The sequence below is a fragment of the Pseudonaja textilis genome, chromosome 4 (assembly GCF_049901715.1).
Source record: "Pseudonaja textilis isolate UNSWEBS1 chromosome 4, rPseTex1.2, whole genome shotgun sequence".
Lineage (NCBI taxonomy): Eukaryota > Metazoa > Chordata > Lepidosauria > Squamata > Elapidae > Pseudonaja > Pseudonaja textilis.
Window position 1 is genome coordinate 78153094 of NC_141993.1, and position 23689 is coordinate 78176782.

Sequence of the window (23689 nt, forward strand, 5' to 3'; positions counted from 1 at the left end):
ACACTGACAGGACGTTAGCCAGATGAATACTGATGGATGCTGGTAGTCAGAGGCAGAATTCCCCCTCCCCCCTTATTTTCCTCCCCAAAAACTAACCTGACCACATAGTTTCATAGTAAAGCACGGGTATCAAGCTAGTACTGTGATAAATCCATTTAGAGAACTTGCACCTGAGCTGCTAAATAGAGCTATTGATATTAGTTGATATTAGATTAAATGACATTAACCTTTTTTTTTTTTTTTTGGTGAGTCACAGACAACCCATCATTGAAAACCTTGTAAACAAATAACAACAAATTTGTCCTCTCTCTCTCTCTTTTTAGGTTTGTTTCAATCTATAGGGGCCCTAGTCATACTTACAAGGTACAACGGCTGATGGAATATACCAGCTACACTTTTAGAATACAGGCTGTAAATGGTGCCGGGGAAGGGCCTTTCTCAGAAGTCTTTAGCTTCAGCACAACTAAATCTATCCCCCCTGTCATTAAAGGTAAGTAAGACACGTCTACTGATTTTGGTGGGGTGGGCGGGAGGAGGGGAGGAAACATTAATGGGCCTAAAACCCCTGTTGCAATCACTTTTCCTCCTATAACAACATACAGGTAGTCCTCAAATTGCAACTATTTTGGTGTACATTTAGACTAGAATAACAGAGTTGGAAGGGACTTTGGAGGTCTTCTAGTCCAAGCCCCTGATCCGGCAGGAAACCCTATACCATTTCAGACAAATGGTTGCCCAATCTCTTCTTAAAAACTGCCAGTGTTGGAGCGTTCACAATTTCTGGAGGCAAGTTGTTCTGCTTGTTAATTGTTCTAACTGTCAGGAAATGTCTCCTTAGTTATAGGTTGCTTCACTCCTTGATTAGTTCCCACCCATTGCTTCTTGTCCTGCCCTCTGGTGCTTTGGAGAATAGCTTGACTCCCTCTTCTTTGTGGCAACCCCTGAGATATTGGAGTACAGCTATCATATCACCCCAGTCCTTTTCACCAAACTAGACATACCCAATTCCAGCAACTGTCCTTTATATGTTTTAGCCTCCAGTCCCCTAATAATTCATTCAGCAATGATTCAAATATGTTGAATTCTCCTGTATAGTACAGTAGTGGTTAACCTTTTTGGGCTCCTGTGCTGAAAATTGCATGCGCATGTCACGTGCCAGCACCCAGAAGGCAATGAGCATGCCCCCCCCACGGCCCCTGCACATGCATGGGCAATTCCCCCCCCCTTACTTGCACTGGGCATGTGCGCCCAGCTGATTTTTGGCCCGTTTGAGCCCTTTTTTGGCCTCCCAGAAAAAATGGGCTCATTTAGTCACTTCTGGTATTTCCAGAAATATAGGAAGTGATGAAATGGGCCTGTTTTTCGGCCTCCAAAGACTGCAGAGGCTTCCCTCAAGCCTCTGGGAGACCAAAAAAGGCCTCAAGTAGGCCAAAAATCAGCTGGGAGGCACGCACATGCCTAGTGAGGTATGTTTGGCTGGAGCTGGTGTGCACAAATGGCTCTGCATGCTACCTGTGGCATGCGTGCCATAGGTTTGCCATCACGAGTACAGTATAATACTAATACAGTATCAGCGGTTTTCAATTCAATTGTATAGAATGTGAAGGAAGCGTGTTTTGTCTTATTTTTATAGTTTTCTTATGTATGATGTACACTGAAGATGGTATTTAATTTCATTGTACGAGGTGCAATGACAATAGAGTAAATTATGCCGCTTGCCAAGTGCCCGAATTTTGATTGCATAACCATGGGATGCTATGATGGGGGGGATAGTGTCCTTTGTAACTTTGGTCACTAAACAAACAGTCATTAGTCAAAGGACTTTACCTCTTTGCTTTTATGTACAACAACTTTCCTCAACCCATTTGTATGTACAGGTAGTCTTTCCTGACTTACGACAGCAATTGAGCCCAAAATTTCTGTCGCTAATGAAATGTTTGTTAAGTGAACTTTGTCCCATTTTATGACCTTTCTTGCCACAGTCATTAAATGAATCCCCACAGTTGTTAAATTAATAACACTGTTGTAAGTTAATATGGCTTTGCCGTTGACGTTGCTCATCAGAAGGCCACAAAAGGTGACACTGGGACACTGCATGACACTGCATGACACTGGGACACTGCAACTGTCATAAATATGAGTCAATTGCCAAATAACTGAATTTGGATCACATGACCCTGGGATACTGCAACAGTTGTAAGTGTAGAAAACAGTTTTAAGTCACTTTTTCAGGGCTGTTGTAACTTTGAACAGTTACTAAATGAACTGTTGCAAGTCGAGGACTATCTGTAATTGCTACTCTCTCTCTTTAATTTATTCCCAAAAGCGGATAGAAAATATCTATCCTCTGTTAGACTTTCAGTTCAACTGGTGTATTTTGTACTATTTTTCTAGATTGGGAATCCAACCTCAATATTGAATCTTTTTTGCTCATTTTCCATTTGAAATCTCCTGGAATTAAATTAACATTGATTGTGGGAACTGATGCTTGACTATAGTTGACTATTGCTGAAAGCTTTATATACATTTTGATAGATGAAATTATTTTAGCTCAGGGGTCACGAACTTTTGGATCTCAGGGACCACCAAACTCATATCCTGAGGACCACTAATATGTTTTTTTTTAAGATAATATATTTAATATAAAAATTTTGTTTTTATATTAAATATAAATTTAATATTAAAATGTATATATATTGTGTTGTGTTAGAATGGTTTTTTCTTCATCCTGATTGGTTGGGAGTCTTGGTCTGTGTTTATTGGTCTTGGAGTTTGCTGTGTTCTGCTTGATTGGTGTTTCTAATATCTTCTGTCTGTTTTGTAGCATTTTTTTGTCTTGATTGGCCGGCAACTTTGTGTTTCATGTATTGGGGGCTTGTAGTGAGGCTTGCCTTTGTGTGAATGGCAGGCTATCATTTATTAGGAAGCTAGGTTTTATCTGGGTGGCTGGTTAGGGTGTGTTTGGGCAATGACCTGTGGCTTTCATGTGTTGGACTAGTGAGGAAGTGTGTTCCAGCTTTTTTACTGCATTTTTGTGTTCATCCAGGCAGGTACTTATTCTTCTATTGGTCTGTCCGATGTACGTGGCAGGGCATGATGTGCAAGGGACTTCATATACGCCTTGGTTTTCCAGGTCAATTTTATCTTTGGGGTTTCTTAGGATGGCTGCTATTTTTCTGTCTGTTTTGAAGGCAGTCTTGATGTGATGCCTGTGTAGTATCTTACTGATTTTGTCTGTAGTACCTCTTGCCCTACATAAGAGGCACTACATAGCATCAACTTCAATGGCACCAAAACCCTAGCCACTATAGAAAACCCCAGCTACAGAATTATCAGAGAAGCCATAGAGATTGAAAAAAGACCTGAAAGCATGAATAGAAGAGATGACTCCACCAGACTGTCAATTATCTGGAAGCCTGCACTCACAAACAAAAAAATCTCCACATCACAAGCCAAGCAAACACCTGGGCAATAACAGACCCACCCACCCACCCCAATACCTCCAGCCCAAACACACCCCAACCAGCCACCCAGATGAAAGCTAACTTCCTAATAAACGATAGCGTGCCATTCACCCGAAGCTAAGCTACACTACAAGCCCCCAATACATGAAACACAATGTTGCCAGCCAACCAAGACAAAAGAATGCTACAAAACAGACAGAAGATATTAGAAACACCAATCAAGCAGAACACAGCAAACTCCAAGACCAATAAACACAGACCAAGACTCCCAACCAATCAGGATGAAGAAAAAAACCATTCTAACACGGCACAAGCCTAGCACCAAATTTAAAACAGAAACGGCTGTGAAAGCCTGACACATAGACAAACCCAAAACAAACAAACATACATACATACATACATATTTATTTAATTACAACAAAATCATAAATGCTTAATCATAATTGCGGGGCAGAGCAAAGGGAAAGGAGGGGCCTTTCTCATCCTTTGGGAAGAAAGAGCGGCCTGGAGTCTGGGAAGACCTGGATGGGGAGGAACCGCCCCCCCTCAAATGGAAGGAAAGCAGAGTCCCGTCCCCCCCAAATCTGGTTTTCTGTCATTTCATATCTCTCCCAAGTCAGAGGAAACCTCTCTCTCCTTTGCCAGGTGTGGTTTCCTGGAGTTGGGGGAGGGAAGGAGGCCGGGCTGGAAGCACTGAGGAAGATGGGCTCCTAATAACCAGATAACACCCCCACTTCAGCCTGCACACAAGTAGACTCCCCCGCAAGGCTAAACTCCAGGTTTCTCCCCCCGCTCCCAACGCTTCCAAGCAGAGAAGTGTCCCTCCCTATGTGGAGGCCAAAGAAGCAGGTGAGCCCAGAAAAGCTCTCTCCTGCACAAACAGGCTGCTTATTAGGAGCCCGTCTTCCTCAGCGCTCTTTTGGTCTGGGCATTTAGTCTCTCCTCACCGCACCCCATGCCAAAAGAAAGGCAGCCATGCTTCTCCTTCCGTCCTACCCTTCCCCCTGCTCCCTTCTCCCCACTCAATACTACTTCAGGACAGAGAGTGCAGTGGAAATGTGTGTTGGCATTTTCAACACACATTTCTCCAGCGCTCGCCCACAATTCTTCACGTTCATCCAAGCCTGGCTTGCTGAGGGGGGAGAGCACCCTGATGTCTCTGCTGCCCCGCCCCTCCATGGCCCCATCCATCGCTGACTGAGGAAAGCACAGGGAAAAGAAATCGAGCAGAAACACAGCTCTCGCTGGGGTGAAAGAGCGGAGATCGGAAGGCACAGGCAACAGAAAGCAGCGCTTTTCAGAGGCGGCAGCTTCCATCTTCTCTTGCTTGTGCCTTCGTCGATCTCCACTCTTTCAACCCAGCTCTTTCCACTCGCTTTTCCTGTGCTTTCCCCAGGCAGCGATGGCTGGGGTCATTGCGGGGGGGAGCAGCAGAGCAGAGTGCCGAGACAGATGAGAAAACTGACATCGCCAACACCACTCCATTCTGGAACTCTGAACTGGATGGCGAGTGCAGGCTTTCCCGCTCCGCCCCCTCCCACCACCACCAGCCATCCCCTTCCCTGGGCTGTTTCTACAGCCGCGGCCACCCAGGCCAGGAGAGGCAAGCTGGAAGGTGCGGGAGTGCCACGCAAATGCCAAGTAGCACAGTGCTCCTGCACCTTTTGGGCATCTCCATCACCGCTTCAGCCTGGCTGTGCCGCCAGCCCCCTCTTGCTGCAACAGCACCATCACCTTGTCCTGGCTGGCGAGGGCTGCGCTGCTTTTTGTAGGTTTGCGCTCAGCCGAAGGGTGGGGGCCAGCGGGTGGGCAGGCCATGTGGGTGGCACAACCTTGTGTTCTCGTTCAACCTGGATTAATTGCTTTGGGGCGGATATTTATCTGCGGCCCACCAAAATTTTATCACAGACTATCAGTGGGCCGCAGCCCACCATTTGGCGACCGCTGTTTTAGCTGATAAATGATATATGTTGGATTTTGACTGATGGAAGATGACTTTTTTCCCCCAAGGGCATTAGGCTGGAACTGTCTCAAATAGATACGCTTCAAAAAAAATTGACCCTTGTTTGTCTCTTGTATAAAAACACTTTTTTGCCACCTGGTGGAGCAATAAATCCATCTGAATATAATATGTTTAACCAACTCTTATCTGGTTGATAACGCAAGGAAAACTAAGTTCTTCAACAATCAGCATGTTTTTCTTCAGTTTTTCTTCTTTGCAGTTTGATTCTTTGTTGTTTGCCTACTTGTTCCTCCATTGTTTTGCACTTTTTAAAGAGGAAAATAGCAATAGAGTAAGATGGTTGATAGTTAAATTGAATAATACATTACCTTATCTTCTTCCCAGCGATAATTCTGAAATTTCTTTGTTTTAATTATTTTATTTTTTAAAATGAATAAAAGTATGTATTTGAAAGAAGAAAAATGAGAAGTGTGTGTTCCTTGTGCACATGCCAATTGATATGTGGTGACCTTATTTTTATAGCACCTCGAGTGAAACAGTTAGAAGGAAACACCTGTGAAATTGCTTGGGAAACTGCACCCCCAATGAAGGGAGACCCTGTGAACTACATTCTGCAGATCCTAGTTGGAAGAGAGTCTGAGTACAAACAGGTAAGAAGGAGTAATAGTTTAACCCAAAGTAGATACAACACCCTTTCATGGTCTTACAATGTCTTTATAGGTGATGGGAGGCAAAAGTGGATTTACTTTGGTCTAATTTCCAACACCCAACCGTAGCAACTGCAAGACTTATTTCCAAGTTCAATATAATGGGACGAAGCCAATTCTGTAGATTGACTGGCCCCCTGCCATAGGTCACAACAACCAACATCTAGAATTGGACCTGGAAGCAAACTATCACTCAATGTACTTTGCAGAAAAAAGTGTTACATGTGTCCTATTGGGCCCCCAATATAGCTTGTGCAGCCGCATTCTGCATCAGCTGAAGCTTCTGGATAAGGGTCGCCCTCACAGAGAGCACGTTGCCATGGTGCACAAAATGGAGTTGCATAAAGGCCTTTTAGGCCATGACTGCCACCTGTTCTTTGAGCAGGAGCTGTGAGTCCAAGAGAATCCCTTGGGTTTACACACTGGATTTGTTTGAAGTAGTATTACATGTTCCTGAGTGAAATTATCCTATATGCCCATTCTGGCTTTTGCTATCTTGCAGAATATTCTGCTTTTCCAGAGGAGAAAACTGTATTCACTCACTGAGAGAAATATATATATATACATAAAAATTCTATCTGCCATTATATTAGTATTTCATAACAAAAACAACCCAGATGACGAAAATTGTACACTTGATGGAGAAAATTGCCCTGTCTGACGTTTTTTTCTGAGTCATTTTGAGATTTCAGTCTACTGGATCATCTTCAAGCTGATTCTTTTCTATTATCACCATGGAAATGATGCCAATATCTCCTCAGTAGCACAGCATGGTCTCCTAGAGGCCCTGGATTCACATCAATTTTATGCAAATTTTTAAAAGTTGGAAATAAAACGAGAGAGGCTGGGCTTATCTAGCCACAGTTACGTGTGTATCTCTCTCCATTGATGTAAACATACGTCCCCATTCTATTAAGCAAATTTCTGGGGGGAGGAAAAAATGATTTATGCATTTATTTATTTTAGCTATGCATCTTGATGGCTTTGTCCCAATTTACGACCTGTCTTGCCACCATTGTTAAGTGGATCACTGCAGCTGATAAGTTAGTGTCCTGGTTGTTAAGTGAATCTGGCTTCCTTGCTGACTTTGCTTGCGAGAAGGCCGCAAAAGCTGATCTCATGACCTTGGAGCACAGCAACGGTCATAAATATGAATCAGTTGCCAAGCATCTGATCAGGAGATGCTGCAAAGATCATAACTGTGAAAAATGGTCATAAATCTCATTTTTCAGTGCTGTTGTAACTTTGAACGGTCACTGAATGAAACCAGTCGAGGACTATAGATGCTAACTTGGTTGCATCCAATTTTTCTTCAGGAGACATGGACACTGTTCTGAACTCAAAAGATTCCTTTATTAGGAATGCCGGCAGTCCTGGCAAAATGTTTCTCTCGCAGGCTAACAAGTCAGTCTGATCACACTTCTTCATCTCTGCTCCCCGCCTTTTATCCCCAGAGCTAGGATGGGGTCTTGCGAGCAGCGATGGCTCTTCCTTCCCCAGGATGGCCCATGGCTTTCCACTGCTCTGCTCTCCTCAGCCTTCTGCCCATCGGCACCTCAGGCACCGGACCCAGCTGTTCCTCCACTTCTCCATCAGCCACCTCCAGACCTGGTGGCTGCTGACTCTCCATCTGAAGGTTGACGGATGGCCCAGCCCCTCCCTCTCCCTCCCTCTTTCTCTCCCTCCCTCCTCCTTCCCTCTCTGTCGTTCCCTCCTCTCTCTCTCCTCTCTCTTATCTCTCTCTCTCTCGTCGTTCCTCTTTCTCCCTCCCTCCTTCCTCTCTCTGTCATTCCCTCTCTCTCTCTCTCCCTCCTCCTCTCCTCTCCCTCCCTCCTTCCCTCTCTGTCCTTCCCCCCTCTCTCTCTCTTCTCCTCTCTCTCTCTCTCTCCTCCTTCTTCCTCTCTCCTCCTCTCTCTCTCTCTCTACCTCCTTCTCTCTCTCTCCTCCTCCTCCTCCTTCCTTCAATGAAGTTCAAACAACCATCATTGGGAACAAAAGCTGTTATTTTCTTCCCATTCTTGATGAGCTGGATTCGGACACATTTTCTAATAGCAGAAATTGGCTGCTTAGCCTCTACACCAACTTTTTCCAGAACAATTCCCTTGGCGTGAGAAGCTTCCCCAAAAGGATTGGCTTTCAAAGCAGTACCCAAATGGGTACTTTTTAACCCCTCTTGCTCTATTTTGCCCTTTACCAAATGCAGTGACCAGGACTCTGCATAGTTTTCGCTAGGGCATTAACAATATTGGTTAAGTTATTATTTCTTCAGTTCCTCATGATCTCTAGTATAGCATTCCCAACTGCTACTTGCTTAACTCAACTGAGCTACTCACTGCAATCCCAGTGTGATAAACTTATTTACCAATGTTTGACCACACTGTTGAAAGAGATCCTTCGAAGTTTTTCGTGGCCATGTTTGGTTTTATTCCTGAATAGTTTACTAGTATCATCATCTAAACTTTAAAGAATGAAAACAGACTTAATAATTTCTGATATCAGAGGTTTTGAAAAATAAAAAAGAAATTCAGATGAGTATGTGAAAGCAGGGAAAACATGTCAGAGAGGGGAAGAGGGAGTGGGAGAGAGGGAAAGAGAGAGGGAGGGAGGGAGAGATGCAGAGAATGGGGGAAGGAGAGAGGGAGAGAGAGGGAGGGAGAGAGGCGGAGGGAGGGGAAGAGAGAGGGAGGGAGAAAACAACTACATTGAAGATTAAAATAGCACAGCAAATGGACAATTATCACCCAGCATTTTTCAAAGTTGCTATTAGTTATCATTCTAAGCTGGATTTCATGCACAGTAGTGTGGGAGTCATTTCTCAGACATGACTGAACAAACATCTCTGTATGCACAGTAGTATAGTTTTTCTAGACTCTTAATTAAGAAACTCGTGCTGTTAAATCAGATCGTAACAGGAATGGATGTGCCTCATATTAAGAGAAACCAATACAAATGATTGTACTCTTTCGTTCTAGGGCTTACATTACATCTTCACTATAGAGCTGCAATGACATGGGAAAGCATTCAGCAGCATGCAGCCATGTGGCTAACAACCACACATTACATGATGTTCTTTCTTTTCTTTTCTTTTTTTTTTTTTTTGGTAGTGACGTCGGGGAAAAAAATTCAATATGCTGCCTTGTTTACAAGCAATGTCCTCTGTGTAACTGACCAAATGTGCTACAGGATAGCTTAAAAACAAGGGGGAAGGTGGCTGTATCTGCTACTGGTTGACTGTTGTTTCCATTTTTTGTGCCTTTGTCATGAATTTACATCCTTGTTTTCAAGAGAGAACCCTAGGCCTGAATTTGTGCTAGCACAGAAAGATGAGAAATAAATGCAATCAATGAAAAACTTGTTTCCAATGCCCTGAGCTGCTTCCTAGGGCAACCGTTCTGTTTAGTGGTAGCTAAGGCCAGTTTACAAGAAACGTGGAGACATTTTCAGGTTTTTTAGTGCTCTGAAATTTGCATCCAAAAAACAAATCCTCCAAGACAGGAGCAATCAATAATCTTCCCTAATGCTACAATACTGATAACGTGTTATGGGAGAGTTTACAGGAGGTTAGGTTAAGACATAGCAGAAACTTTGATAAAATGTGCAAAGCTTGTTTAATGCTAACTTTGCTTAAACTCACTGAGGGTTAGATCAGGGGTCGCCAACCTTTTGGACCTCAGGGACCACCAAACTCATAATTTTAAATCCCGTGGTTCAGAGACCATGGGAAAATTCCAAAAGAAGTCTGCAGGAAAATTTCTCACCCCGTTTTCCTACCAATTGATCATTCTTTATTTGGGATCACAGGATACCATCTCCAGCTCTGTTCTGATGGGAGAGGGGGAGAGTGAGAGAGACTTTTGGCTTCATGCAAGGAAAGCAGCAGAAGCAACAGAAGTCTTTCTTTCTCTCTCCCAAATTCCACCAGAAATGATTCTTTGTGAGGCTTGTCGTGCCAGAGCAGCCTCTTAAAGCAGGATGACTTGCAGGGTCCCAAAGACTCATTTCTGGTGGAGTTTGGAGGAGAGAAAGACTTTTGCTGCTTTCCTTGCGTGAAGCCAAAAGCAGAAGAAGAAAGTAGTGGAAAGAAGCAGACTGGTGACCAGGCAAGGCACGTGGGGCAAGTTCCTCCCCTCTGCCCTTTCCCCCCTCCCCTCACTACCTCATGTTGTTTGCAATGCAAATGACACTGGCCTTGTGTTCCCACGCAGCCTGGATTAATTGCTTTGGGGGGGTGCTTTGAGGGTGACATTCCTTTGCGGACCACCAAAATTTTCTCACGGACCACCAGTAATCCCCGGCCCACTGGTTGGTGACCACTGGGTTAGATTGTTACTTTAGTTAATTTAATGTTCATGATATCGACTTTGTGAGGTAGTCCAGACAGGAAACACCGCAAGATGCGTTTATACTACTTTGTAATGTTGTATTAACAAAATCTTTTAAAGTCAAAAAACATTTCTCCCTGCCTCCTTTGCAGACCAAGAAACTAGAGAGAATCCCTTTTAATCCACTCACCCCATCCACATTACTGTTGCAGGTCACTCCCACATATCATTACAAGTGGTGAGTTCTCCAAAAATAGATTCAGATTCAGGTTAACAGAGTTAGAAGGGACCTTGTAGGTCCTCTATATAAAATGGAAAACCAAAGAACTTTCCAGAAACGTGAGGTGACTAGTTTAACTACTGAGAATCCTCCCCTAAAGAAAAAGAATATTCTCTCCGTGCCACTGGGGAAAATTCAGAAGAATCCTTCTAGATCAACTTCTATAAAAAAATACTATAGATATACATTTCATATATGTTTTGGATTTCTATTTTCTAATCATTTATTCTATTGATCTCTATGGCCAGGTAGAGATCTAAATGCCTCAGGTCACAAACAGCAATTGAGATGAGTGCTATATAAATCTATTTCATAAGTAAATAGATCAACATTTGAACTTATAGTAATGCTTTAGCCGTAGTTCACAAACTAAGTTAAGCACATTGTATTTTTATGGTATATGTGGAGGATGGAAGCAGACTTCAGTTTGTTTGATAGCAATGCAAACGACACATACCTTGTGTTCCCATGCAGCCTGGATTAATTGCTTTGGGGGTACATGGTGTCTCATTACTTTGATTACTTGGGTACTTTATAATTTCTGCAACAGCCGTAGGGTCGGCCCCATATGGATTTCTGGGAGGTTTGCTATTTCAGAGGACATATACCATAACACAGGGGCCCCCAACCACCGGGCCGTGGACCGGTACCGGTCCATGGAACATTTCCTACCGGGCCGCCAGTTTGCTGGGTGCCGCTATCTTGTTTGATGAGAAAGTGCTTCCGGTTGAGCTTTTCCGGTTGGAAAGCGGCGTTTGGGTCCTGAAGGAATCCTCGCGCCTTAGTTTCATTGAAGTGGGGGGCCTTCGAACGAAACTAAGGCACGAGGATTCTTTCAGCACCCAAGGCAAGGTGAGCCAAGCGACCGTCCTGAAGCCGTCCCGAAGTGAAGCCCATCGACAAAGGTACAAAGGAGGAGTTGAAGGTGGCGGGGAGAAGCGGGGGACGGCTGGCTGGCCGGTCGCTTGGCTTGGCTTGCCTTGTCATGCGTGCTGATGCCGGTACCGGGCCGCGGATCATTTTGTGATGCCGGTACCGGGCCGTGGCACAAAAAAGGTTGGGGGCCACTGCCATAACAGATCCCAAGAGTGATATTGTTTGAATGAAGTCTCAGCTCAATCTCACAGGGGTAGAAACTATTAGAGATGGATGGTCCTTCAAACAATCAGGCCCATTTAGGGCTTTATTGCTGATAACCATCACTATGAATTGCACCCAGAATCCAACTGTCAACCAATGTAGCTCACGAAGATTGGAAGACACAATGTTTGTTTTATTTATTTATTTTTCTTATATGTATCCATGTATTCATAACTATATTTTTTACTTATACCTATTATCTTGTAAGCAATTGACAAAAATAAATAACATAAATACATAAATAAATGGCATAACAAGATTCCAAAACCACTTTTCACTTGAATGCCTCGTCTGGCTTAATAACTTTGCAGAAAAGTTTAATATTTGCTTTAGCAAGCTTGAAAGTAGCAAGAAGCGTCTTTCAATCATTTTAAACCTTGACTGGGGTAATTTCATTTTTTGTTCTTGAGAAACTTTTTGTTGTATAAATGCTTCTTTATTATGGGTGGAAGTTTAATATTGAGTGTAGGCTCCATTATGTATCCTTTTGTCAAGCCGAATAGTTGGTACTGATCTGCGCTCTAAATCCGAAGTCTCTATACTTATTTAACAATTTGAGGGAAAAAATCAGCAGAAATTAAAGCAATTCATTTGCGTACCACAGAAACTATGATGGTGTCTTAGATTATTTAGTCCCTACTCAGAGCAAATCCAGCGAGTAACACCAGTATTTCCATCAAGAAAGTTATTTTATAGTCATCATCAATATCTTTTTTTTTACTTTTAACTCTGGTTTTTATCCTTCTCTCAATTCAACAGATAACATTTGACTGTCTAGGTGTTAGGTAATTGTCAGCTGCTGTCATACTAATTTTCTCTTTTGCAAGTTAAATATGTCCAGCAATTTGAATGTTTGGTTTTTAGACCCCTTCTCATTCTAATAACTCTCCTCTCTACCTTCGCCAATTTCTCTTCATCTTTTTTTAAAAAAACAAGGACTCAGAACTTGTTGCAATTCTTCAAGAGTGGTCTAACCATTGTAAAATACAATCAAACTATTACCTTTTGTGTTTCTATTAATGCGGCACAGGATTAAATTGGCACTTTTAACATTAGACAGCTAAATCATGATCAACTGTTGGTCCATGATCTTTAGATCCTTCTCAATTGACATGAGAAAACAATGTCCAATATTTTTGTGTTAATACACAACTGAAGATCACCCAATTGCACTGAAGTCCTCTGTGATGATGAAAGTTTAATGTAAGAAGAATATCACCTAAATATCTTGTAGTAGTACAGGTAGTCCTTAACTTACAACAGTTCATTTAGTGACTGTTCAAAGTTATAACAGCACTGAAAAAGTGACATGACCACTTTTCACACTTATGAGTATTGTATTTATTCAGTCAGTGTTCAACAAATTTAAAGCAACAGTAACAGAACGAAGCTAATTAATACAGCATATACTAAAAGACAAATCATATGATACTACGTTCACATTTCTATACTGGTATATTGTCTACCCAAGTAAAAATAACTTTAAACATTAAAAAGCTATGATATTGACTAAATATCCCCTAGCGACTTATTAATTAAAAGAAAACAACATCTAAAAGTGAGAATTTTTAAAACCAATTACCTCTGAAAGTTGTGAATGTTCCAACATTGGAAGTTGGAAGAGATTGGATAAACTTTTGTCTGAAATGGTACAGGGTTTCCTGCCTAGGCAGGGGATTGAACTAGAAGATCTCCAAGGTCCCTTACAGCTCTGTTATTCTATTCTAAAATTACTTATTCAACCATTTTTGTCTTTATTTTCATTTCAAATTTGCCTCCTGCATAGCTAATAGCGGGTTATAAATCCTGGAGAGATAATTCAAATAAAATTGTTCCTGTTTTACTTTTCCAAATATAGTGAATGATTTCCAAAATCATTTTAGCCACTGTCCCGAGATAATATAAAGCAACACAATAGGCAAATTTATTTTGAGAACAAAATTAGAGCTTGAAAAGAAATTTCTTAAGGATTCTTCCCTGCTGGAAACAGAAAGAAAGTTTGCTGGCATATTTGTGTAGCCAAAAAATAGATTTTGGCATGAATTTATCTACAGATGCACTGATTTGTTAGCATGATAATTGCTTGATGACCATGCTTTTAGCTGTCAGAGAGGGCATATGTAATAAGCAGGTGGGCTTTCAAATATAATCAACCACATTAAAAAATTTTAAATTAAGACCTTGTAACATGCATTAGAGGTGACTTTTTCTGAGCTTTGTGCCTGTTTTTTTGTTATTATTTTGCTAGCTGGAAGGACCAGTAGATATCTATTCATTGGAGTGACTCACACAAATTGGCTCATACCAGTTGAAAGTGGCAAGGGGTTGTGAAAGAAAAAAGTTTTTAAAATCATTGGTATAAGGAATATAAAGTGTGGTTGTGTTTTGACTCATTTCCTAAGTACAGTCGATTCCTGGCTCACTGTAAATCACAAGGACTAGTTGATCATCAGTATGGCGCAATGTAAAAGAGATGGGAGCTCTCATAGAAACAAACTGAGATACAATTATTGCTAATCACTAAGAAACCCTATCTTAAAAAAATCTTAAGAAACTACATTGATCTGTTAGTAAAGCTGTTAGCTATTAGTCTCTTCTGCAAAGGCATCTAATAAAATCTTGCATGGATAACATAGATAGAATTCTCCAAAATTACTTCTTAAATAAAATATCCAGGGATTCCTTCATTAAATTTCTACTTGTCTCAGAGGTGGTATTCAGCAGGTTCTGACCAGTTCTGGAGAACTGGTAGCGGAAAGTTTGAGTAATTCAGAGAACCAGCAAATACCACCTCTGATTGGAGATTTTACAGTATCCTTCCCCTGTGACACCCATCAAGCCACGCCCACAGAACCGGTAGTAAAAAAAGTTGAATCCCACCACTGACTTGTCTGGATGTTTATGGGATGGGATGGAATGGAGTAGAGTAGAGTAGAGTAGAGTAGAGTATAGAATAGAATAGAATAGAATAGAATAGAATAGAATAGAATAGAATAGAATAGAATAGAATAGAATAGAATAGAATAAAATAATTCTTTATTGGCCAAGTATGATTGGACACACAAGGAATTTGTCTTTACTGCATAAGCGCTCAGTGTATATAAAACTATAAGTGATAAGTCATTCATCATAAATAATAAGATACAACACATAATGATAGCCACAGGATACTAAATAAGCAATCAACATAAATCATACTAGGAAACTAAATAAAACAATATAAATCATAAATATATAAGCAACAAGCAAGTTATGGACACAATGGAAGCCAACGTTTCAATTACTAAGGAAAACAATTAAGAGGATTTGTCTCATTTTATGATGTTTCTTGCCCTAGTGAAAGTGTACCACTGCAGTTGTTTAGAACTTGGTTGTTAAGTGAATTTGGCTTCCCTCTTGGCTTATCAGAAGGTCACAAAAGGTGATCACATAACCCCTGGACTCTGCAACTGTCATAAATGCATGCCAGTTGCCTAGCAACCAGAGTTTGATCACATGACCTTGTTGGCCATATCTTATATATGCCTAAAGATCAGCATCCAAAAATTGCACTACATTGGATACCTCCTAGAGCAGGGGCGTCAAACTCAAGACCTGCGAGCCGGATCCAGCCCACGGGATGCTTAGATCTGGCCCACGGGTCTGCCCTGGAAACAGCAAAGGACCGGCCTGCAGTACCTCTGCCAACAACAATGGAGCTCGGGAGGACTGTGAGCATCCTCCCCAAGCTCCATTTTGCCTGGCAGAGGGTTGCAGGAGACCATTGCGGCCGAAAACAGAGCCTCAATGAGTGATGGTTGAGCTGGCCATGCCCACCCTGGCCATGTCCCCCCCCCCAAGCCCCCCGAGGTGAAACACAACCCTGATGTGGCCCTCAATGAAATCGAGTTTGATACCCCTGTCCGAGAGGAAAAAGAAAATAAGGCCAGCCTTGGAAAACTTGGCACCAAATATTTAAGGAAGATCTTAAGATTATTAATGTCCCTTGGGATAATGCCAAGATACTGCAAATAATCAAAACTACTGGAAAACACTAGAGGCTCAGCGTGCTTTGGACAGGGCCTAATGATGATGATGATGATGATGATGACCATGGGATTATGCAATAGTTGAAGTTACAATGGCACTGAAAAAAGTGACTTATGACCATTTTTCATACTCATAAGACACTTTTTTCAGTGCCGTTGTAACTTCAAACAGTCACTAATTGAATATAAGTGTCAACTCATAAAATATTTCTCTGGTCTTTTTAGAGTTGCCAACAGAAAGGGAGGGGGAACAGTGTAGCAGTTTACAAAACCAAAACTGCATTCCATAAATGTTTTCAAAGATAGTAACTAGGTGACTGAAGTTTCTGCCATGCAAAATTCTAACTAGAGAGCATGATTGATGACTCTTGGCTATGGATGTGTCCCATTGGAGAATATGAATTAGGATACACCCAGTGGGTTGGGGGAAAACCAGGGTCAAGGGGGACAATGAATTATGTGTGTCAGAGTTGGCTACACCCAGGCAGTGCTGGCATGTTAACTCCCAATAAATCCTTTTTAAGTTTTGGAAGTTTGACTCAAGACTCATGATTTAAATGGGGGTAACTGCTGGAATCCTCACAATAAGTGGAGAACTACCTGTGATGCTGTCAGGAACCACAAGGCATACAAAGTTAGCCAACTGTTTGTTTATATCCTTTGAAGCTTCATGGACAACAGAGGTTCATTATGAAGATCAAAATAATGTCTATTTGAAAGACATTTTCTTTTAAAATCCTGATTGTCAATAAAGGCACTGTTTTGGCTTTGTCTACCATCCAACTGTGAATACCCCTTGTCATGCTGTATGAAAATCCGTTTTTCTCCCATTTAGTGGCTCACATGCCATTTTGAATCATAATTTCCCTGTTTGTTTAGCCTGAATGGTGAAATCTCAGTCAAAACTAATAGGAGGATAAGAAAATGGTGCTATAGGTAAATCTCTGAGAGAGATGGGAGATTCAGAAATATGAAATATACCTAAATAAAAATAAAATAAATGCATCATGAAATTTACTCGTTATTTGCTTAACTGGCCTATGTACATAAGAAGCCACCTGTTCTCTGTAATTTTTGAATAAAAGGAGCAATTCATTCATTATAGTAATACATGATTTTCAAATTTGAGGCATATTAAATATGCATTTAGGTAATCCTTTTTCCATCTTCATAATTATGGCAATTTATGGATTACAGATGCAAATTTCTAATTATTTGACTGCAGGGTGCTTATCTTATTTGAAGCATAAAACTATTATAATAGAACCTGAAAGGAAAAGATCTAATATTTGTCATGTTGTGTTGTGTAGCTTAGAGCTAGCAATTGTTTAATCACAGCAAATGGAAAAAAAGATATTTTGTTCTGTTCTCTGCTAGAGTTTGATCACCATTATTGAAGGACAATAATTTTTCCATCTGGCACAAAATAATTGACTCACCTTTTGAAGTGCTATTCTTTCTTCAGTTCATTTCCAGTATCACATTTTTACTTCAAACTTAAAAGGTCACTCCTAGGTGGTAGCCTTGGTTAAAATAAATTATTGGGTGCAGCTATCTATCTTGGCTACCAAAATTCAGAAGACCATTTGATGGCAGCTGAGAGTTAGGTTTTTCTATGTATCTTTCCTGCCACCTGGTTTTGTACCCCAGTTATAGTAACCTTAATGGGGTTGGGTTGGGTTGGGTTTGCAGTTACACAATTTTGGGGTTTGTTTGTTTTTTCATTTCCAAGTGTATGTAAAATGTAAGCAAAATATAAAATGGAGCTTTTGTTTCATAGCTGAAGTGTAGAAGGAATGGTATTTAGCGGTATATGTATATTTTTCTGGTAATTTTATATTGATTGCATGTATTCAGGCAATTCATAATATGGAGCAGTGGTATGAAACATACATCACATTGCCATCTTATAAATGTCCATCACTACTCACTACTTAAGAAAAAGAAATAGAGGAAAGTTCGGGATGTAATTTTGAGTGGTGACCTAGGCTGCATGCTGGAATGGAATTGTACTGGCAAAGATTGTAATGGTATGTGGGAATGACCTTGGAAGATGAGTTTGGAGTGAAGTGGGGTGCAGAAAAGGATACTTTCTAGGCAACAATCTGATAAGGATGTGCACAGCCCACAACTACACAATGATCAGAGAAAGAGACTTCGAAATGAACTTCCCTAACTCCTCATGCTGGAAAAAGAAAGACAGTGGAAGATTTGCACTATCATACTTGCAAGATTCTGTTAATCTAGCCCTGTATATAGCTTACCTTACATAAAGTAGAATTTGCCCAACTGGTCATGTTTCCTGTCTACCTGGGAAAGCAGTGATATTTGTATGGCTTAGTATGATAGGATCAAACAATATTTAGTAATTGTTACTTTATATGCTGTGTCTTTCTTTTACTTGGAAGTGGGAAGTTAAATTTTTTACAAATCTATAAAAATGGCAGAAATTATATATTTCACATTATAACACTCTGTTCTATTTGCTGGTGTTTGTGTATAGAAAAATGCATATTCAATAATAATGAAATATATTGTATAATGTGTGTATAGAGCACAGGATGATAGTTGCAGTGAATATAGTCAGGTCAAGAAACAATTAAGAATAATTAATTCTAAACAATTATGAATAAAGAGGGAAAGAAAATGAAGATGATGGACATGACAATCAGAATAACAGAGTTGGGAGGGACCTTGGAGGTCTTCTAGTCCAGCCCATTGCTCAAGCAGGAAACCCTTTCAGGCAAATGGCTGTCCAATCTCTTCTTTAAAATCTCCATTGTTGGAGAACCCACATCTTCATTTTGTTCATGAAACTAAACAACAGAGAAGTTAAAAATAGAAGTAATCAAAATTTTTAGGATGCAAATGTTAGAAGGATAAGCTGCATGAAAACGATCAACACTTAAATAGGAATGATCATGGTATGCTGAATTATATTCTATAATTCTTGGTATCAAAGAAAAAAAGAATGACAAGAAAAGAATAAGTATTAAAAACAGCAAGGCTTCAAGGTGTAGCTGATGTACCTGGAGAAATGTTAAAATATGTACTGTGTGCATTTTTCTTACTGAATGGTTGTATAGTAATGTGTGCAAAGAGTGCCACCTGCAACTTCTTCTGGAACAAGAGGTTCTTCTGACAGTCATTCATGCCCTAATTACCTCTTGTTTGGAATATTGCAATGGGGTGGCCTGGAAGAGCATTTAGAAGCTTAACCATTTAACCACTACATGACCTTCTATTCTCAATTGTTTATACCTTTCCAACAAGTTCTAATAGTGCAGACTACTCGGTATTCTTTCTCATGGGAAATGTCATCACAGGGACCAGGGAAGTAAGTCATCTCAGTATCTGCCTCCCATGTCCCAAGAAATCTCAATAGCTCCTACCCTATTGGTTTTTAGGAAGGCCATTAAACCTTGGTAATGGTAATAAAACACTTCTCATGACTGGGATGACTCTATCTAGTTATCAAATTCATTTTCCTGAAATGTCAACTTTTCTCTCCAGATGTCTATGGAGATTCTCAGTCACCCAGGTCATGGTTGTCCCAAAGATGCTATTCCAAAAGACAACTGGATTTCCTTTTTCCTTGAAAATGTTTTTCTTCTCATTCAGGAAAATTTGGAACTAAAGAAGCTTATTGGATAAGAAGCGAAATCTTTTCAAGGAAAAACCAAGAAAGTCCAGTTGCCTTTTGGTAAAGCACCTTTGGGATTTTTCTCTCCTGATGTTGTCTCTCCAGGAGCTTGGCAAACGTTGAGACAATGTGTGCTGCAATTTTAAGCAATTTTGGAGAGTTTGACTTAAAGCTCCGTAACAATTTCTTGTGTAACCTAAGCTTTCTTTTTCTGCTTCTCGTTTCTTCAAGGTGTACAAGGGAGACGAGACAACGTACCAAATCTCAGGCCTTCAGGTGAACACAGATTATAGATTCCGTGTGTGTGTTTGCCGCCGATGCTTGGATACCTCACAAGAACTTAATGGACCTTTCAGCACTTCTGTTGCCTTTATTCTCCAGCGGAGTGAGCTCATGCTTACTGGGGAACTGGGAAGAACCGATGACCCCAAGACTAAATGTATGATGCCTTCTGATGAACAGTTTGCAGCCCTCTTAGTTCTCGGCTTTGCAAGCGTCTCCATCTTATTTGCTTTTATACTACAGTATTTGTTTATGAAGTAGAGAGTCCAACACAAGTATTTGAGGTATCGTTTTAATTAATGCTTCATACTATAATCAATATGTTTTATTCAGATAGTCCTCTTTATTTTTTCAGTGCATTTTTTTCTGATTTATCGTTGTTTTTAAGGGGTGGAGGGGGAGGGAATGACAATCCTATTTAGAAAATAAAAATCGACGTTCAGGTGCACCTTTTGAACATTCAAGGTTAGGAAATGGTTAGATATATCCAAGCCAGAGACCAAAACACATATTTAACATTTGGATGTTCTTTTCCCTGCTCCTATGATTTTATTCACTTACTCGTTTTTTTATTTTCAGAATGTAGAAATGTAACCAGTTTGCCTTCACGTTTTTGCCTTAGTGCTAAACTTGTTGCAGTCTTTAAGTTGCAAGTTTATTCCATTAGAGTAACCGCTTTAAGCTCCTCTGAAACTGCAAGACTTAACCATCATAATGTAATAGCATTGCAGCTAAGCATTCTGCAATGCATCTGTTGCACAAGTCGTTAATTATAAATATGGCATACGATATTCACTACATTTATTTTCTCCTCAACCCTCCTTCTGCCAGTTTTGCATTGTTTTTGCATTATCCCCATACGAGGGGGGGAAATTAATCTCAATTATGTAATCAATTATATTTTTAGCACATTTCAATCCCGATAATTTATCTTGCAACCTAAAGTCTTCTTTGAATTGTAAACGTTTTACTCAAGCTGTTTGCGCACTATAAATTCCTGTATATCAAATCTGATAGCCAGATAGCTTTACCGATGGAAAAGCATTACCGTTCCTACCATTTTCTTTATTTTATAGCAGTAATTTTAAGAGGGCATTGTGCAATAGTTATTCCCCGTGTCCAGCTGTTTTTATTTTGTTTAAAGAAAAGCTGCTTTTAACTAGTTTGTTTGCCTTTGTATATAAACTTACTTTTAATCCAATCACTAGATTTGTTGTATTCATCATGATCTTATGTTTTTATAACTGGCGAAAGCTTGCTGCCTTTGATATTTAATTTAGATTATTACCTTTTATCATAAGCAAACTCTCAATCAGTCTTGTTAAGAAAAAGGTCCATCTGCATTTCAGTTTTGGAAAAAAATGGTAAACTCTGTAGGCATCTCAGATGCTAAATACTGTAATTAGAGCTGACATGAAAAGGTGCAATTTCTTCCTCCTCCTCGTCCTCCTTTTTTCTTAATGGCATCTCTTATTACAAAGTCATATAGTATCCATTCATTTCCCTCTTTGATTTCATTGGCTGCTGCCTTCAGAAATGATGGTGGGAGAGACACCATTGTTCACATGACAGCACACTGTCATAATAAAACAAAAGAAGCATAACAGTGCTGTATTGCAAAATATTGACCTCAAGCATTACTGATATTTCCAGCAAAGCCTCTAAGACGTTCTCCAGAACTTCATTGAAAGCTGGTGGCTACATACCAGTGTTGGCTTTATCTTGTGGCAATTGGATATAGTACGATCGGCCACTATAGTTTGTGAATGCCTTTATTACACACTCAAAATTCCAGGAATGCTCACCGGCCCTCAAATTTTGGAGATTCCTATAGTGGCCATGGTCAAAGGGAAAAGACAAGGAGGAGATGTGGCGCAACTGGTTTCAGCAGCAGCTACAGTCTTGGCACCCAGCTCTAGTTTCTACTACTGTTCAGATCATAAGGGTGAGGTGTGGTCCATTGCAAACTTAGTGTCATTCCTGTATGGGACGTTGTATGAACTTTTACATCAATTGCCAAGGCATGTTCATTCAGTTGATCAAAACCCTTGGTTATTCTTGTTGTTTTGAGAGAGAGAAAAAAGCTTTGAATCATTGGGTTATTTTTATGATGTCTAAGTGCCTCAGGGATATTGAACAGGAGGTGTAAAGTAAATTACATGTGTAAATGCACAGAGCTACAATCCTCTAGGAACCTCTCCCAAATTGTGTTGTTACTGGAGAAGCATTGCTACGGAACTCTGTTCACTTCCATCAAGCAGAAGTGCACAACGATATGCTCCCTCTTCGCAAAGCCTCATAAAAGCTCTCCCTGTGAAGATTCTCAACGTTATTTTTTAAGTACCAGAATGTGGAGAGACTGAGGAGTAATCATATCAGCTCTTTTTTTATTATTATTTTTAAGTCAATCAAAATAAAATGTGCACCCTTTCCTTAAAAGCCTGTGCAGGAAAAACAAAAATGCAACCCAGCAGTTTCTATTCTAGCTCTGCATGAATTGGAAGAGTTCTTGTGAATTGTTGTCCCAGACTTTGTGTACCCTTGCATTCAAACAAACGAATAGTTCTGTGTATATTATTTAATCTTCTATGGGTTTGGCTTGCATTGTGCTTCTTCTTCTTCTTTTTTTCTTTTTTTTGGTCTTCTCTTTTGCTATGATATACAGGGCGGCGCGATGGCTCAGTGGTTAAGATGCTGGGTTTGTTGGCTGGAAAGCCAACAGCCTGGGTTCGAGACCCGAGCATCCCGCAAGGGATTGAGGACCCGTCTTTGCCTAGCTCCTGCCTACCTAGCAGTTCGAAAGCATGCAAATGTAAGTAGATAAATAGGTACCACTTCGGTGCGGAGGAAACAGTGCTCTGCGATGTCATGTTGGCTACATGACCATGGAAATGGCTTTGGACAGCACTGGCTCCACGGCCTTGAAACAGAGATGAGCACTGCCCCCTATAGTCAGCAACGACTAGTGGAGTTAAAATCTGCAGGGACTCCTTTCCTTCCTTTCCTTGCTACGATACAGAGTCCTGTATTATTCATTCATTTCCATAACCAAAGTAATGGGGAAACCAACATTATTTTTGTTTTAGGATTATTTATACTATATACTGCATTCAGTACTTTAAAATGCCAATTAAAGTGCAATCTCATTATTTATTGTAAAAAAAATAAAAAGTGTACTTATTTACTAAACCTCTCCCCTTTCCTCCACCCTCCCGACCCCTAGCAGCATACTATTTTTCTATTTTGTTTTATGTAAGTATAATTTAGGTAAAATATTTTCATTCCCCGGCACCATTCCTAGTATTAACCTTCTTATAGTATATTGTATGCTTAAAAGTTGGAGTGTTTATGAATTGCCAAAAAAGAAGAAGAAAAAATAAATGTACCCAATATTTCCTGCAAGCAAATAAACAACCTTGCAAGGGACTACACCCATTCCATCTGTGGTACATTAAAAACAATCATCTTCAAAGTTTACATGTAGCCAAAAAAAATCATCAGCATCTTTTGAAATAATAGTTTGAAACTGATTATTCTGTGTGCCTCTCTTGATGTAGCAAACTAGTACAAAGGTTCTCTATTTTTTTTTTCTTTCCTAATGTTAGTATGCATATTTGCCTAGCAAACAAATGATATTGAGCTATGTTCTTTTTCTTTTTTTAATCTCCTCTTCCCGCTGGCTCCAGTTTTGGCCTTGACAAATGTGGTATTGTTGTCGTTGTTTAATTCAACTTTATTCCTTTTTATATAATACTACTTGGTTGTCTTCAAATATAAAATTATTTTTTAAAAAAGCGCTGGCAAAATTTTAAAGAATGTAGATAAGTATTAGCTGGGCTTTGATCTCATTTCAATCATCG

At 40.3% G+C, this 23689-nt stretch overlaps 1 protein-coding gene across 1 annotated transcript in view; it reads left to right on the forward strand.

The window, feature by feature from the left end:
- Window positions 1-22290, forward strand: part of FNDC3B (fibronectin type III domain containing 3B) — a 298122-nt gene extending 275832 nt beyond the window's left edge. The window contains exons 24-26 of the mRNA XM_026705754.2: window positions 324-490; window positions 5950-6077; window positions 19779-22290. Coding sequence (XP_026561539.2) covers window positions 324-490; window positions 5950-6077; window positions 19779-20090 — 607 coding nt within the window. The 3' untranslated portion in view covers window positions 20091-22290. The remainder of the gene's footprint in view (window positions 1-323; window positions 491-5949; window positions 6078-19778) is intronic.
- Window positions 22291-23689: the final 1399 nt, after the last annotated feature.